The sequence below is a fragment of the Scyliorhinus torazame genome, chromosome 19 (assembly GCF_047496885.1).
Source record: "Scyliorhinus torazame isolate Kashiwa2021f chromosome 19, sScyTor2.1, whole genome shotgun sequence".
Classification (NCBI taxonomy): domain Eukaryota; kingdom Metazoa; phylum Chordata; class Chondrichthyes; order Carcharhiniformes; family Scyliorhinidae; genus Scyliorhinus; species Scyliorhinus torazame.
In genome coordinates this window covers 128,910,012-128,927,720 of record NC_092725.1, presented here as the reverse complement: position 1 = coordinate 128,927,720, position 17,709 = coordinate 128,910,012, and the positions used below count along the sequence as shown (strand labels likewise).

Below are 17,709 nucleotides of genomic sequence, written 5' to 3'. Positions count from 1 at the left end.
CTGCAACAAAAGAATCTGGCCATCACTCCTTGACATTCAATGACATTACTTTTTTTAATACAAAGTTAGACTCCCCAGTTCCTTTTTTTTGTATAAATTTAGAGTTCCCAATTCTTTTCTTTCAATTAAGGGGCAATTTAGCCTGGCCAATCCACATACCCTGCACATCTTTACATTGTGGGGGTGAGACCCACGCAGACAGGACAGAATGTGCAAACTCCACACGGACAATGACCCGGGGCTGGGATCAAACCCGGGTCCTTGATGCCATGTGGCAACAGTCCTAACCACCTTACCACTGTGCTGCCCTGCATTCAATGACTTTACCATTACTAATGTCCCACTATCAACACCCTGGAGGCTTATCACTGACTAGAAACTCTGGACTAGCCATATAAATACTGTGGCTACAAGAGCAGGCCAGAGGCTAGGAATCCTGCAGTGAGTAACTCACCTCCTAATTTCCAAAGCCTGTTCACAATTTACAAGGCACATTTCAGGAGTCTAATGGAATACTTCCCACTTGCTTAGATGAGTAAGAAGCTTGACATCATCGAAGGCAAAGGAGCTCGCTTGATTGGTACCCCGTACACAAACATTCCCTCCCTCCACCACCAATAACAGTGGCAGCCGTGTGCACTATCTACAAGATGCACTGCAGTAACTCACCAAGGTTCCTTAGGCAGCACCTTCCAAACCCATGACCACTACCGTCTTGAAGCACAAGAGCAGCAGATACCTGGGAACCCCACCACCCGGAGGTTCCCCTCCAAGCCACTCATCACCCTGACCCAGAAATATATCGCTGTTCCTTCAGTGTGGCTGCATGGAATTACTGGAACTCCCTCTCTAACGGCACAGTGGGTGTACCTACACTACAACGGTTCAAGAAGGCAACTCGCCACCACCTTCTCAAGGACAATTAGGCATGGGTAATAAATGCTGGCCTAGCCAGCGATGTCACATCCCTTGAATGAATAAAAAGAGATGAGCCCAGGAGATGGTCAAGCAGAATGGAAGCCCCATTAAGATAAGGAAATAAAGTAACTGAATGTGTTTGTGTGTTTCCTAGAGAGAATGGTCATATTACATGGTTTATTATCCTTTCCATAGAGAAGAATAAATGTAGAATGCACAAATTCCACTTTTATGCTTTTCCTTCTCAGGCTGTTTACAGATATTGGCTTTTAACAGTCAGGTGATGTGTTTGCAAAGGCTGCTGCAAAGTAGCAGATACTTTCTCGTTGTGTTAAATCCTCGGACCCGATTAACTTGTAACTTTGAGTTTATCGTGATAAAATAGCGTTTTGCATTAGAAACCCAATCCTGGCGGATATGGCAAAACCTTCTGAGTCGGTGTCGCCTGCAATTGGAGGACTCGATTGGTGAATGAAAAAGAAATTCGATCCCGCAGAAGTTATCCGCACATTTCCATTCGGTCAAGTCCTTGTTGAAGTTCTGGAGTGGGGTATGATACCCCACATGGGAACAAGGCTTCCCAAACTGTGGCTGAGTATCTCATATGGAAATAGCGTTAAACAGATTGACCGGATGAACATTCGTTCAGATCTTCAGAGTGAAATGTATACCTGTTAGCAACCTGGTTTTTTTTGGCAATATATGTTGCAGCATTGTTTTCGTAATTATTGCATGGGCAATAATTACATTCAGCAGAAAGGCTCGGGTAATTATCGACACTTATTCTGTTTAAAGAAGCGATAGCCAAAGCAGTAAGTAGCGGCGTTCGGCTAGATTACAACAAAGCTGCTTGCTTCTGCTAATGCTCTTCGACCCCCAGGGCGCTGGAATAGTTAGGCTAATCTTTACTGCAGAATATTTCGGCACAGGAGGCGAGAGAGAATACGCATTTATGTCAAATGCGGTGCATTCATTCACAAGCATACGCCAAATGCCATTCTTTAGAGCCCCATTAATACGAGTAAAATACATTCGTAGAACGGATGGCACCGTGTCAAAAAACAACAATCTACATTCCCGCAGCAAAGGGTGTTTCTCACTCAGTAATATAGATCTGGACAGCAAAACAAATGTTATCTTAAAAAATATAGGATGATAAAGTTACCCTAATCTTTGGATACCCCATGATGTGGGAGCACTGCAATACTATCCAGGGCTTCTGGAACATGTAGTTATTTAGTCTACCCAACGGGCGTTTAAAATGCATTGGATATAGGACTGCAGGAATGTCACTCCTAAATGCTACATTATTCATTGGTCTTCAGCACCAACAATCAAATTTATTAGAAAAGAAAGAGAGAAAACAATAAATTGGGCTCAGTTTAACTACAACAGAAGTTAACTTGCGCTAATTGAAGTTTGTGTTTCAGGTGCTATTTAGGAGAATGTAAACCTCTCTAGTTTTAGATATTAGTTCGTCCGAAATGGTAAAGATTTACAAAATACTCTGGAGATCAAGTCTGCATCGTTTGAATCATTTAAACTGCGGGTGCAACAAAACAATAAAACTACACTGACGATGAAGAATGTTTGATGGTTCTCCTAGCTGTATGATCAATGTGTCTGCTTTAACCATGGGTGTGATGTACTAAACATATACCTATATGTTAAAAAAAAATAGAAAACAGAATTCTGGAAGTGTGATAAATGCATGCAGTCTTTTCACTTCGAGTCACTACTTTAGCAAAATGTGTAATTGATATATTGCAACGTTTGCCTAGGGAGAAAGAAAATGGGATCATTATTGAGAGCTCAGACTCTCCTTTTCGATTATAGTTTTTAAAAAATAATAAAATCGGCTCCTTTAGTGACGTATTCTGGTGAAATTATATCGCTAATGTTTACCGTTGGAATCCGGATCTAATAATAATAATCTTTATTAGTGTCACAAGTAGGCTTACAGTAACACTGCAATGAAGTTACTGTGAAAATCTACAATAAACTATATTAAAATGTAACTGGACGTTCAATGACACATACAATATCACAAATGAATATATTAGAAGTGGTTACCTAAAAACATTCAGGCTTTACTCTCGTTTTCAAATACTACTGTCCACTCTGTCCCCTTTATCCCACCCCCAATTCTGACATTGTCCTCTAATTATAGACTATAGATGAAACACACTTTAAGTCTTCACTTGAAATAACCGAGTGTCTTACTCCACTTGTGTGTCCTGTCGGGTTGTTGAGACAGATTGATGATTCATTGAATTTGGAAATGTAGACGAAGCAAATTTACTGCTACTTGAAGACTGTATGATCAATGTGTCTGCTTTAACCATGGGTGTGATGTACTAAACATGTACCTATAAGTTAAAAAAAATAGAAAACAGAATTCTGGAAGTGTGATAAATGCATGCAGTCTTTTCACCTCTTGGAGACTGCCTGTTCACCGAGGCTTTCATAGGACAACATCAACCAACTGCAGTATGTGGGCGCTTGCACCGAGCCATATTGCTGCTTTCCTATCTATCCTAACTAAATGGAAATGAACACAAGTGTCCAATGTGTTGATTCCGCGTTAGGCAATTTCAGAATCAATTTCAAAATGAATAACAAATCCGTTTTACCCAAATTGGGAACATTAAGAAACGGTATGGGTAAGTAATACACATTTATTTAGCAATCACCAATAGAACTCTCTCTCGTACGGAATCACTTCGGCAGGATGGCCAATGCTGCCTGAGGTACATCCCTTTGTTTTAGAGGGCGATTAGTTAGACGTTGTGTTGTGGAGACATTGGTCAAGAAATCGGGATCACACTGAAACCACCCGACACATGACGGAAAATAGATAAACGACAAACTTCACCGAAAGAGGGGCTTGGGTTAAAAATGGTAAATTGTTCGTACGAATATTGAGTACAAACTCCGTTTCCCAGCAACTGCAGAACAATGCTTTTTAAATCAAGCCGGGAACTACCCATTGTTTAAATGTACGAAGACGGTCTGGTCTAACGTGTCTATGGATCTGAGTCAGAAAGTGGTGCGAGGTGAGGATTGAAGGGTTAACTATTGATATTCCAGTTGCCGAGCGAACAAATCGGGAACGTGTATCATTTCAAATCCATCGGCTTTGCAAACGTTCGGTTTGCTCAACTGTTGCAAAGGTTCTCCAAACTGAAGTCAACGAGTATAATGTGCATTGGAAATGAGGTACCGTAGGCACTTGTTAGCAACGAACAGAGTTCAATCCAACTTGACCAGTTTAATACCACATTATCAGATTTGACATTCAAATGTTAATTCGGAGTCACTTTAGCAAGCACCGACTTTTATTGTTAGCGTTGATCAAACTACGACCCCGAAACAATTAGTAAAACGGATCTTCTCGTAACTATAGCAAATACAATTTCGTCCCGTCCCGTCCTTGAAGTAAGAATATTGAAGTCGGTTTTCCGGGCAAAACCCTGGATAAAATGGAATAAGGTGCGTTGCAGAAAAGTTCCACATTTTGCAAACCATATGCAATTAACCACATGCATTAATTAAACTTTCTATATATTGCCTTGGGATGTATCTTATCTCAACATTTACAAAATATGTTTCCAATAAAAGCTGCAAATTTGATTGAGTGTACACAACTATAACAACTGCAATCTCACCCCCTGCTCACGGGGTTAGAGGTTTCCACCAACCCAGCCAGTTTGACGTTTAGAAAACCACTCCCTTGTGCCTTGTCCGTTAGTGCTGTACAATTTCGTGGGAGTGGAAGAATTTCCCAAAGCATTTTCTGCATAAGCATTGTCGTTTCCATCTCGAAATGGTACAAGGCTTCAGGGGAATTGTTCTGCATTAACTATTACACATATCATTTCGATAGGCTTTTGGATGGCACTGCGTTACAGTCCGGGGTACATTCCACCCTGTCAAGCTGGAATTATATAGGGTGAGTTGGCTGAAGATTCTTCTTATTCTCTGAAATAATTGTCGAGGTGGACACAGGAGTGGCTTCCGGTAGTGGATATCTGGCAGGGAAAGTGTATGGTGCCGAAACCAGTCTGCATTCCAGTTCAGAAGTTAAGAACACCAACCATCATTTCAGCTGGAATTGAACTTGAGGCAATCTATCAAACATCTCATTGACGCCCGCCTCAGTATCGAAGCTCCCTCGTGGGTCGAGGTGAGCGGGGGACGCGAGGTGCAATCTCCACTTGCCAAGGGCAATGGTGTCACGGGGCAGCCCACCAATCGCCACCTGGGTCTGTTTCATTTTAGCTTTGCGTTTGCCCAATGAAAAGGCCAGGCGGGGGCGGGAACGCGGGGATTGGCAGACAGAGGCAACATCCATCGCCCAATCGAATTGGTCCTTCCTTGCCCCAAACGTTTCTGATCTCTCGGTGTGAATTTGTTGCTCTGAATCTATTTCACACTCTCCAGAATCCTGGTTTGTCAAACCTCCCAGGATTACAGCAAGGGCAGTGTGGCCATTCTGAAGGATAATCCCCTTGCATTTGCAACAATCCGGCCCGATTTTCAATTGCATTAACCACCGTGACACCTTGGCGTGACTCAAGTTGTTAAATGATTCCGTCATGGAGACAGGGACTATTTTTGGACTATTTCGTTGTTGCGCCTTACTGGCACTAACACTCTTTCCCTGCCACTGTCAAGGAAATTGGATGTAAGTAAACCTTAACCATTGAACAGAGTCGGATTCAGTGTGAGTGTGTGTGTGTGAGAGAGAGAGAGAGATGCACCGTTTATGTTAGTGATGTGCCTGTCTTGTCTATCAGGTGGTTGGGATCTACAGCCAGTGGAGCTACCGACAGGATGGGCTGCCTCAACTTGCCACTTTCAAACAAGCAGAAAGATCTCTGTAAAAGGAAACCCAACCTGTTGCCGACCATTAAAGAAGGGGCGCGCATTGGTATCTACGAATGCCAGAATCAGTTTAAACACGAGAGGTGGAATTGCTCCATTACCAATGACTACTCTGTGTTTGGCTACGCGCTGACCAGTGGTGAGTGAAAATGTAGAAATGTACACTTTGCATTTAACACCTGGATTAGAAATCAGTGTTTCATATGTGGTTCTGATAATTAAGTGCAAGCGTAAATCGCGCAGAACAAACTGTAATATGACCAATTGTACAAAAGCAACAATTGCAATTTCCATTGGTCGATTCCACATCCCGTGCCTCCGTTGTAATATAGAATACAGCATTGCTAAGCATTACCATTGGGGTTTTAAAATTAAAACTGGGTCGTAATGGTATTTTACCATATTCTCAGGGTAACATCAAATCGGCAATTCTGTGCCGTGAGTAGCTGCGATAGGCTGGTGTGTGTGTGCCGGCCGTTATGTGGCTTTATCAGAATGTCCCCATGTGCTTTCTGTTAACTTTCTCAACCAACATACGGTTTAACCCCGATCAAGTGTCCGAATTCTGATGCTAAACGTTTCAGAACATGGAGGGGGGAGAGGACAACCCGTCAGGAAGAAGCAGGAAACAGCTCAAGGACATTGCAGATGGAAAAAAAAGCAGTATTTCAGTCAGAACGCAATGTGTACAGCTCTCAGCCCAAATCTACATGTTCACAGGTCATTCACATGTTCAACATAAATTCAAGATCTTTTACTTATCTCCCACCCCAGGATACCATTGCCAAATTAAAATTTACTTTCTGAAGCACACTACATGTAAATTACCTTCATTTTAATAACACTCTCTACATCTGTCTCAAAGTATCCTAATTGTATTTTATACAAATGGTGTAACAAATTGAACAACGAATAAGAATTGCTCGGATGGATAACAGGGAGGTGAGGTTTGCTGAAGCTGCTTTTTACCCAAGGTCTCTCGTCCTTATCGCTCACAATCTCAGCAGAGGCTGCGGTTCAGTCCACAGCCCGCAGCTGGGGAAAGGCAATAATGAATTCAAGTCCAAAGTGTTTGATCCCTATCAATTCCGCAGCATTGTGTGCGCGGCTTGTGCAGGAAGTCAGCCGAGCATATTGCAGCGAGAGAGGGAAATGGGGATCTGCAGGCGAGTGGAGAGGCTTCAGTAGCTGCCGCCACCCCTCCCCTTTCCTCTGCTCCCCCCCTCGTAAACCTTTCACAATGTCAGCCCGATCCAGAAAACAAACCCACAATCATTTATCATTTGTTAAATATTCATTCAGGAAAACACGCTAACCTACTCACCCAACACGTGTGCTGGAATAAGAGTCACCGCCTCACTCACCCTGCTGCTCGCTGGGCAACCTGCTCACGCCACTTGCTTCAGAATTCGACTCCGGTCAGGTCGACCGCATGTTATTAGGGCCCATTATAATTCGGTCCCATTGCAGATTCGGTGCTAAGTTTTGGTTTGCTATTGGAGCAGTCGGTCACCTCTCCCTCTTTGCTCTTGGAGAGGTTGATGACCTTTCTCTTATTCATTTGGGCGTCGCTGGTTAGGCCAGCATTTATTGCCCATCCCTAGTTGCCCTTCAGAAGGTGGTGGTGAGCTGCCTTCTTGAACCGCTGCAGTCCCTGAGGTAGCTACATCCACTGTGCTATTACGGAGGGAGTTCCAGGATTTTAACTCCAGCTACAGGGAAGGAACCGCGATAAATTTCAACGTCAGGGCGGTGAGTGACTTCCAGAGGAACCTCCAGGTGGTGGGGTTCCCAGGTATCTGCTGCTCTTGTCCTTCTAGATGGAAGGTGCTGCCTAAGGAACCTTGGCGAGTTATTGCAGTGCGTCTTGTAGATGGTATGCACAGGTGTCACTGTTCATCGGTGGTGGCGGGTTTGAGTGTTTGTGGAAGGGGGAGCAATCAAGCGGGCTGCTTTGTTCTGGATGGTGTCAAGCTTTGTGAATGTTGTTGGAGCTGCACTCATCCAGGCAAGTGGAGAGTATTCCATTACAGTCCTGACTTGTGCCTTGTAGCCTTGTAGATGGTGGACAGGCTGGGGAGGGGGGCAGGAGATGAGTTACTCATCATAGGAATCTTAGCCTTTGACCTGCCCTGGTAGATACAGTATTAATATGGCCAGTCCAGTTGAAAAAAAAATTGTTCAGTTTCTGATCAATGGTAATGCCATTAAATGTAAAGGGGCGATGGTTAGATCCGGTCTTGTAGGAGATGGTCATTGCCTGGCACCTGTGGTGCAAATGTAACTTGCTACTTGTCAGCCCAAACCTGGATATTGTCCAGTCCTTGCTGCATTTGGACATGGACTGCTTCATTATCTGAGGAGCAATGAATGGTGCTGAACATTGTGCAGTCATCCGCAAACAACCCCACTTCTGACCTTATGATGGAAGGGAGGACATTGATGAAGCATGGCTGGGCCGTGGACACTATCCTGAGGAACACCTGCAGTGATGTCCTGGAGCTGAGATAATTGACCTCCAACTACCACAACCATCTTCCTTTGTGCCAGGTATGACTCCAACCAGCGGAGAGTTTTCCCCCTGATTCCCGTTAACTGCAGTTTAGTTAGCACGCCTTAATGTCACACTCAGTCAAATGCTGCCTTAATGTCAAGGGTAGTCACTCACCTCACCTCTGGTACTCAGATCTTTTGATCATGCTTGAACCAAGGATGTATTGAGGTCAGGAGCTGAGTGATAGAGGCAAAACCCAAACTGAGCATCCATGAGCAGGTTTATGCTGAGTAAGTGCCGCTTGATAGCACTGTTGATGACTCCTTCCATCACTTCCCGAGGTGGCAGGACTGACATATGAAGAAAGATTGGACCAACTAATAATAATAATAATCTTTATTGTCACAAGTAGGCTTACATTAATACTGCAATTAAGTTACTGTGAAAAGCCCTGAGTCGCCACATTCCGGTGCCTTTACACAGGGGAAGAATTCAGAATGTCCAATTCACATAACAAGCACATCTTTTGAGACTTGTGGGAGGAAACTGGAGCACCCGGAGGAAACCCATGCAGGCAGACTCCACACAGACAGTGACCCAAGCATTCATTGCCCATCCCCAATTGCCCTTCTTAAGGTGGTGGTCAGCTGCCTTCTTGAACCGCTGCAGTCCCTGAGGTGCAGGTACACCCACTGTTCTGTTAGGGAGGGAGATACAGGATCTGTGGAACTAATGAAGCAACAGTGCTTACCAACTGTGCTACCGTGTCACCCACTGGGCTTGTACTCACTGGAGTTTGGACGAGTGAGAGGGGATCTCATAGGAACATATAAATTCCTGATGGGATTGGACAGGCTAGATGCGGGAAGAAAGTTGGGGACATCCAGAACTAGGGGTCACAGCCTAAGAATAAGGAACAAGCCATTCAGAACTGAGAGGAGGAAGAACCTCTTCTCTCAGACAGTTATGAATTTGTGGAATTCTTCACCGTAGAAAGCAGTTGGGGCCAGTTTGTTGCATATACTCAAGAGGGAGCTGGACGTGGCCCTTGCGGCTAAAGGGATCAAGGAGTGTGGAGAGAAAGTAGGAGTACGATACTGAATTTGCATGATCAGCCATAATCATATTGAATGGTGGTGCAGGCTCGAAGGGCCGAATGGCCTACTCCTGCACCTATTTTCTATGTTTGCTGATGATGAAGAGTCGGGCAGTAATTGGCTCGGTTGAATTTGTCCTGTTTCTTGTGTGCAGGACACACCTGGCAATTTCCCACATTGTCGGGTAGATCCCAGTGTTGTAGCTGTACTGGAACAGCTTGGCTAGGCGGGCAACAAGTTCTGGAGCACAAGTCTTCAGTATTATTTCCGGGATATTATCAGGGCCCGTAGCCTTTGTAGTATCCAGTGCCTTCAGCCATTTTTTGATATCACATGCAGTGAATCGCATTGGCTGAAAACTGACATCTACAATGCTGGGGACCTACAGAGGAGACCGCAATCGATCATTCACACGGCAGTTCTGGCTGAAGATCATTGCGAATGTTTCAGCCTTGTCTTTTGCACAGATGTGCTGGGCTTCTCCATCATTGAGCATGGCGATATTTGTGGAGCTTCCACCCCCAGTGAGTTGTTTAATTGTCTGTCACCATTCACAGCTGGATGTGGCAGGACTGCAGAGCTTAGATCTGATGTATTCTTTGTGGATTCGCTTAGCTCTGTCTATTATTTGCTGCTCGGCACAAAAGTAGTCCTGTGTTGTAGCTTCACCATGTCGACACCTCGTTTTCCGGTATGCCTGATGTTGCTCCTGGCATGCTCTCCTGCACTCTTCATTGAACCAGGGTTGATCCCCTGACTTTGTGGTAATGGTAGAATGGGGGATATGTTGGACAATGAGGTTACAATGAGAGTACAATTCTGCTGCTGCTGCTGATGGCCCACAGCATCTCATGGATGCGCAGTCTTGAGTTGCTAGATCTGCTCGAAATCTATCCCATTTAGCACGGTGGTAGTGACACACAACACAACGGAGGGTATTCTCAATGTGAAGACGGTACTTTGTCTCCACAAGGACTGTGCAGTGGTCACTTCTACCGATACTGTCATGGACAGAGGCATCTACAGCGGGCAGATTGGTGAGGATGAGGTCAAGTATGTTTTCCCTCTTGTTGGTTCCCTCACCACCTGTTGCAATCCCAGTCCAGCAGCTATGTCCTTTAGGACCCAGCCAGCTTGATCTGTGGTGGTACTGCCGAGCCACTCTAGGTGATGGACATTGAATTCCCCAACCTAAGCATATTATACGCCCTTGCCACCCTCGGCCCTTCCTCCAAGTGGTGTCCAACATGGCGAATACTGATTCATCAGCTGATGGTGGACGGTACATGGTAATCAGCAGGGGGGTTCCTTGCCCATGTTTAAGCTGAAGCCATGAGGCTTGCATGGGATCCAGAGTCGATGTTGAGGACAGCCAGGGCAACTCCCTCCCGACTGCATACCACTGTGCCGCCACCTCTGCTTGGTCTGTCCTGCCGGTGACATATCCAGGAATGGTGATCGTGGTGTCTGGGACATTGTCTGTAAGGCATGATTCTGTGAGTGTGACTATCATAGATTATCATAGAATTTACAGTGTAGAAGGAGGCCATTCGGCCCATTGAGTCTGCACCGGCTTTTGGAAAGAGCACCCTACCCAAGGTCAACACCTCCACCCTATCCCCATAACCCAGTAACCCCACCCAACACTAAGGGCAATTTATCATGGCCAATCCACCTAACCTGCACATCTTTGGACTGTGGGAGGAAACCGGAGCACCCGGAGGAAACCCACGCACACACGGAGAGGATGCGCAGACTCCGCACAGACAGTGACCCAAGCCGGGAATCAAACCTGGGACCCTGGAGCTGTGAAGCAATTGTGCTATCCACAATGCTACCATGCTACCGTGCTGACTATGTCAGGCTGTTACTTGATCAATCTGTGAGGCAGCTATCCCAACTTTGGCACAAGCCTCCAGATGTTAGTAAGGAGGACTTTGCAGCATCGACAGGGCTGGGTTTGTTGTCGTTTCCAGTGCCTAGGTCGATGCCGGGTGGTCCGTCCAGTTTAATTCTTTTTGTTTTTGTAATGTTTGAGTTCAAGTGAGAGGCTGGCTCGGGCATTTCAGAGGGCATCTAAGAGTCAACCACAGGCAGATTTCCAATACCACTATGTCACCTCTCTCTCTCTCTCCCTCTCAGGCACGAAGGAGAGCGCCTTCATTCAGGCAGTGATGGCAGCCGGCCTCGTCCACTCACTCACCCGCGCCTGCAGCGCCGGGAACCTGACCGAGTGCTCGTGCGATGTGAGCCTGCAGAGCGGCGGCTCGGCCGACGAGGGCTGGCACTGGGGCGGCTGCTCGGACGACATCCAGTACGGCACGGTGTTCAGCAGGAAATTCATCCAGTCGCCCGAGAAAGGCCCGGCCGGTGAGGTGGGGGCAGAGAAGGAAGCCCGGGAAACTATGATCCTGCACAACCATGAGGCTGGCCGCCAGGTAAGGGAGGAGAAAGTCGGGCTCGCCAAATTCAATCTGCGCCAGTGAAAAATATGCAGCAGCCTCCCCCCATCTATCAATAAAAGCAACATTATTATCTGATGAAGGATGCTGTCCTCCACGTATTCTAACCCCTTGGTACCTCGTGGTAATTGTACAAACGCTGGCCCCCACCCCACCCCCAGATGACCCCTAACTTCTAGTTAGTCTCACGTGAGATTCTCAAGTCACTTTCGAGGGATATGTAAGAACAGGAAGATCCCACACTCATCAGATCATAGAATCGCTAAGTGCAGAAGGAGGCCATTCAGCCCATCGAGTCTGCATCAACCCTCTGAAAGAGCACCCTACCCAGGCCTAATCCCCCGCTCTATCCCCGTACGTCCACCTAACCTGCATATCTTTGGACTGTGGGAGGAAACCGGAGCACCCGGAGAAAACCCACACAGACATGGGGAGAACGTGCAAACTCCACACAGTCCCCAAGGCTGGAATTGAACCAGGGTCCCTGGAGCTGTGAATCAGCAGTGCTAACCACTGGGATACAAGTTAACATGTGTACCTGTCTCAGCTTGCTGTCCTGGCTAGGAGTCCAACCCTGCTGGCTCTCTAACTGAACCAATCACTCATCAAGTGGCCACTCCTCCAGGCTTCAGCAGTCCACTCACTGGCTGTTAACCCAACTTCCACTCACTGGGGCTGTCCTGAATGAGGCTGAAACCATTCACCACTAAACCCGAGGCTCAATCCAAATTTGAATGGATTTAACAGGCATCCGAGTCCGTCTGTTCGCTTTATTTATAATGCATGAATGCTGCAGGCATCGTTCAGAGAGTATTCACAACTTGGATTATGTGAAAACTGGATCCATAGAGATATCTAAAAGTTGTATTGTAAATAATGAAGTGACGTAACAGAAAACTGGCAGACTGAATGTGTTGAGATCATTTGTATTTGTTGCTTCTCATCATGAAAAGCTAATAAGAATTCAATCTCCTCCTGGGAAATTTATCTTATTAAGTAGCACATTGAGAAATATGTGCATCGATTATGTTCCAGAAAAAAAAGAGAATACGTGCATTGATGAATTTTACAATTCTTTAATTATATCAACAATCCATTCCTCTGTCAATGGTTCTACAATGTAATCAACGATTGTACGAAGGTATTCTGGACAGTCCTGTTCAGGGTATGTTTGGTGGCACTTTTCCACTAACCTAAAACAGTACGAGAGCTCCAATGCCAGTCTAACTGGGGTGTAGGTCCTGCTCTGACTCTAGAGCACATTATTCACTCTGTAATTATAATGTACAAAGCATTTTTACTTATCATTAATTCTGCAGTTAAAATGTAAATTTGACTGTAATCCACTTTCAAGTTCCAACTTGGTAATGGTGCCAAAAGGAGTGACATTTTCCTGATGGTTTAGAGTAATTTCCTGTCTTGAGGCCTGATTTACACTCCACAAATTTTGAGTTGATGTAAGGCGAAAAGGCATTCATCTGCAATAAATTTGAATGTGAATGCCCCTAAACTGAGGGCAGCATTGAGAAGTCAATTTCACAACACTTTTTGAGTTTGCGTTTGGTACATTATAATCCCAGCTAAGTGCAATGCCACATTTTACGATTTTATTAAATCACTTTTGAATGTCCGACAACAGAGGCTGCGCTGCCGCCGCCGCCCCCCCCCCCCATGTTCTAAAAGTAACAATTCCGAGACGGAACCTATAAGCACATGTCAAAGATCACACAAGAAAAGTTATTTTGTGACAGGACAGTGAGGCACAGTTAACAGTAGAACTCCAATGACTCCTGTGTTTAGAGATCAGTAACTGCCGTGTAACCACAAACTTAAAGTTCTGAAAATGACTGAACGTTTCTGGTTGTTTTAATTAACTTCGTTCTTGAGCAATTTTTGAAAGATTTGAAAAGTGCTGAAGCATCTTTTTGTTGACTCCGATAGGCCGTGGCCAAACTGATGTCTGTGAACTGCCGTTGCCATGGAGTGTCTGGCTCGTGTGCTGTGAAGACTTGCTGGAAGACCATGTCTTCCTTTGACAAAATTGGCCATTTCCTAAAAGAGAAATACGAGCACAGCGTCCAGATCCTGGACAGGTCAAAGAGAAAGGTGCGTCGCAAAGACAAGGTGCAGCGGAAAGTGCCTGTGAACAGAGAGGACCTGGTGCATATTAAAAAGTCACCTAATTATTGTGTGGAGGATGAAAAGATGGGGATCCACGGGACCCGCGGGAGGCAATGCAACCGCACCTCACCAACGGCCGATGGTTGCAACTTGCTGTGCTGTGGCCGGGGATATAACACGCATGTAGTCCGTCACGTGGAGCGGTGCGACTGCAAGTTTGTTTGGTGCTGCTACGTGCGCTGTCGGAGATGCGAGACCATGACTGATGTGCACACCTGCAAGTAGCTGCAAGACATCGACAAAGAGTGCAAACCTGAACAGACACAGAACCAGGGTAGTTCAGAGAGGCGTTGGGCTAAAGGAATATATTATTCGAGTCAAAGTGATCTTTAATGAGCAGTTGACACATTACAGCTCTGATCAAGCATAATTGCAAAGAAAACCAAATATGCCTAATGGGACATTCAGTTCAAAAGAAATTATGTCCAATGTGCTACGATGTTTATCAACGAACCAAATATTGAAGGCCGGAGAGCCATTTTGTTCAGAAAGACCATAACCACTCTCAAAATAATTTTAGGTGGTTCCTCAAACTACAGAATGTTATAAAGCACCTCAACAAATAGAGAAAGAGCAACAGGGAAAACTCAGAGGAACAGCAATAATACTGAAATCATATATGGTAACAATGTCATAACAGGAAAGCGTTAAAACAGTATGAAATAGAATAACATTCCAAAATGAACATTTGAAAACTTAGTATTTTTGTAGGAGGTCAATAGCATGATAATATAAAATAGCTTTACTTCAAATTTGTTCTAGGATTTTACAAATAATTAAAAATTACAAATAGCATGCACTGTTTGAGAGCCATGGCATAGTATTTACCTCTGGAAGATAAAATCTTCCAAATTCAGTCAGATATGAAAACATGACATATAGTCAGTGACGACACTGTATTTCAGTTGCATGGCAACTATGTATCAAAAGCTATATTACTTACAAAGTAAAAGTTTAACTTACTATGCTGAGTTCTAAAAGAATGGCATTTCATACTTTTTTTTTGAAAATATATGTACAGAGAACTTTAGTTTTGGATGACAAACATACTAACAGCTTATCTGTAAATATTGTTTAACTTATGCAGATCCATGTATAAAAGTGGCGGTCATAATCTCCCTGTAAAATATGTAGATTGTCACTATCTTGTACCTGCTCAATGTGTATAAAGAAATGCAGTAGGGGGTAGCATTTCAAACTTGCGTATTTTTTCCTTTGGCTTTCTGGAGATTACTGAGAAGTTTCAGTCTTAGAGTTTCATTGATGCTGGTGTGTAGATATCCTGCAGGAAATATCTTTTGAAAATAGTTTTTAAAATTTGAAAGAAATGCGTTAACTTTTAAAAGTCACTTGAAACTAGGCTTGCATGTAACATATTACCCAACTTCTCTTTAAACTCTAGTTTGTGTGGGGTAGCCATTTGTGAAAAATAGCAAGGTGGCGAAAAATACCACAAGTCCATTTTCTTAAAGAAGGAATTTTAGTTAAATCATGACCTGGGGGTTAAAAGTCTCAGCCTGTTTCATGCCGTTTGATGTAAAAGATGAAAATAACAAGTAATCGACTGATTACTTTGTTTGACTTTTGTCTTGCTGGGAATTAATTCTCGAACTGAACTTTAGTTAGCAATCATTGGTCTTTTAGTTTTGAATATGATGCACGTTTATAACATTTGTAAATATTCACAATGTCTGTGCTCTCCAGTATAATAGTTCTATAGTACACTGTATAGTACATATGCCAGAAGGTAATGGAAATAAGAAAAAAAAATGCTTGCACTCAAGGTCGCACTATCTGCTTCTGTGTATTGTAGGTTGTGGTTCATAGTTATGGATAATGCTTTTCGTCCTTAATCACGTTGCTTCAGCCTTGCAGCTTGCCCATTCAGTATCTTTGTCAAACGGCACAAAAAGGAACATTTTTAAACACAGTATTACAAATATTTAAGCACTTGTGATAGAGTTAAAGATAACTTAATGCTGTCATTTTACATATTATCTAGCAACCTTTTGTCCTGACTGAACAGGACTAAATAGGAACAATCATCTGAGCAATTTAAAATTCATCTATTCTATGTAAAATTGCTGAACAAATCCTAAAGAGGATACAAAATAAATATCTTTTGTGTTGATTGCAAAGTGTAACCTTTCAATGACTTAGTTCATTGGACGTCGATCTGACTCTCAATAAGCAGTATTATTAACTGCCCTTTTGAACCAGGAATTGTCAAATCTCGTCAAAATGAAAATAAAATGTTTTCTCATAACTACCAAAGTGCAATTGATGACACACCAATGCCACCGTTACAATTTTTCACGGGTAAAGGGAATTAATAGCAAACAGGAAACAAATGTCCCACGTAGCTAAATGGGTATGTAACATTGGACTGAATTTTTATTTAAATATTTTGGAGATAATAGAACATCTGTTATAGGTCTCTTGGAATGCAGGAAGATGTTTATTACAATGGATTTTTACATTGAAGCAAATACTAAACCCTGGTAGGAACTGTGCTGAGCTTGTTGAACATGTAAAATAAGATCTGATTTAGTTATATTTATAGTTTTCATGTTGGTTTAATGAATTCCACTGATGCTAGTATTATAGAGCAGACAAGCTGCTCCACAACTCTCTAGTGTCAATTTCTCTGATATGCATTCATACAGGGGTCCATCGAGGAGGTCGATAAAAATAATATTTTGTTAGGGTATGAACTGCAGAACACTAATTGCAAGCGAGTTAAGTGGAGGCACAGTTTTCTTTCTATCCCTATGTTATATTCAATATGGATAATAGTCATTGTAATTAAGTAATTTCTTTATTAATGCTTCTAATTGTACTCACGGAGTTTACATTATGTTCTATGGTATCAGTCAAGTTATTCTTTAGCTGTTTTCATGTCTCCGCCTGCTTGACAATTTGCCTTCCCCAGTACACCAATTCCATCAGGTGTGTTGTGCAGTATTAGTATTCCTGCTGCAAATTTGTTTTCGAATGACAATTTGTTGTAATCTAGATTTAATAAAGCAATATGTTCTTTTTTTTCCAGTAACATGTGATACCTGCCTCCCAGCAGAGAATAATTCCATTCTAAAGTTAGTGAACATATTTCCATTTTGGCAAAAATGAATAAAATAACTAGTATCTTTGTTGCATTGAGGTTAATTTTATTGTATATACAATAGAGGTAGAACTTCACCTCAGGCCCAAATCACGCTGTATCGGTTCAGCTGCCCATTATACCCAGTGCCTGATATTTAGTTACAAATAGAACTAAGTAGCGGGCACTGCATAAAATGAATGACAGATCAATATCTTCCGATTTGGGCCACCATCTTTACTCAATACATGCCTCATCTGGAGAAGATTCTTCACAGTCCCCGATTCAATTTCTAGAACCTGATTAAATTGATGCATATGGAAGTACTTTCTGAAGATATTATAATTGATTACATTTACAGCTGACAATAGGAATCCAGAGTGAAAAATTACATTACTGCAGAACACAATTTGATTACCACTCAATTACTTTCTGAAAAACCTGTGCCTTGTGTTTAGTGAAAAGATGACTTCATGTAAATCACATTAAATGTGTTTGCTTACTAAAAAGTTTATATTTTGATCTTGCCTTGTGTTCTAGGTTCTAATATGACAGTAAAAGTAAAAACAC

The 17,709-nt window shown here is 43.3% G+C and overlaps 1 protein-coding gene across 1 annotated transcript; it reads left to right on the top strand.

The window, feature by feature from the left end:
• The first annotated feature begins 5,352 nt into the window (after positions 1–5,352).
• On the top strand, positions 5,353–17,651 carry wnt16 (wingless-type MMTV integration site family, member 16). Its single transcript, XM_072485220.1, has 4 exons — positions 5,353–5,605; positions 5,718–5,944; positions 11,539–11,834; positions 13,800–17,651. Exons 1-4 carry the CDS (start codon positions 5,517–5,519, stop codon positions 14,262–14,264), a joined length of 1,077 nt encoding a protein of 358 aa, XP_072341321.1. The 5' UTR covers positions 5,353–5,516; the 3' UTR covers positions 14,265–17,651.
• The last annotated feature ends 58 nt before the right edge of the window (positions 17,652–17,709 follow it).

What these genes read in the sequence shown, in the direction of transcription:
- wnt16 (XM_072485220.1), top strand. Translation starts at nt 5,517, where the DNA reads ATGGAGACAGGGACTATTTTTGGACTATTTCGTTGTTGCGCCTTACTG. An exon ending in TGGCTACGCGCTGACCAGTG is followed by an intron (nt 5,945 to 11,538) that starts GTGAGTGAAAAT and finishes TCTCCCTCTCAG; the next exon opens with GCACGAAGGAGAGCGCCTTC. An exon ending in ACCATGAGGCTGGCCGCCAG is followed by an intron (nt 11,835 to 13,799) that starts GTAAGGGAGGAG and finishes TGACTCCGATAG; the next exon opens with GCCGTGGCCAAACTGATGTC.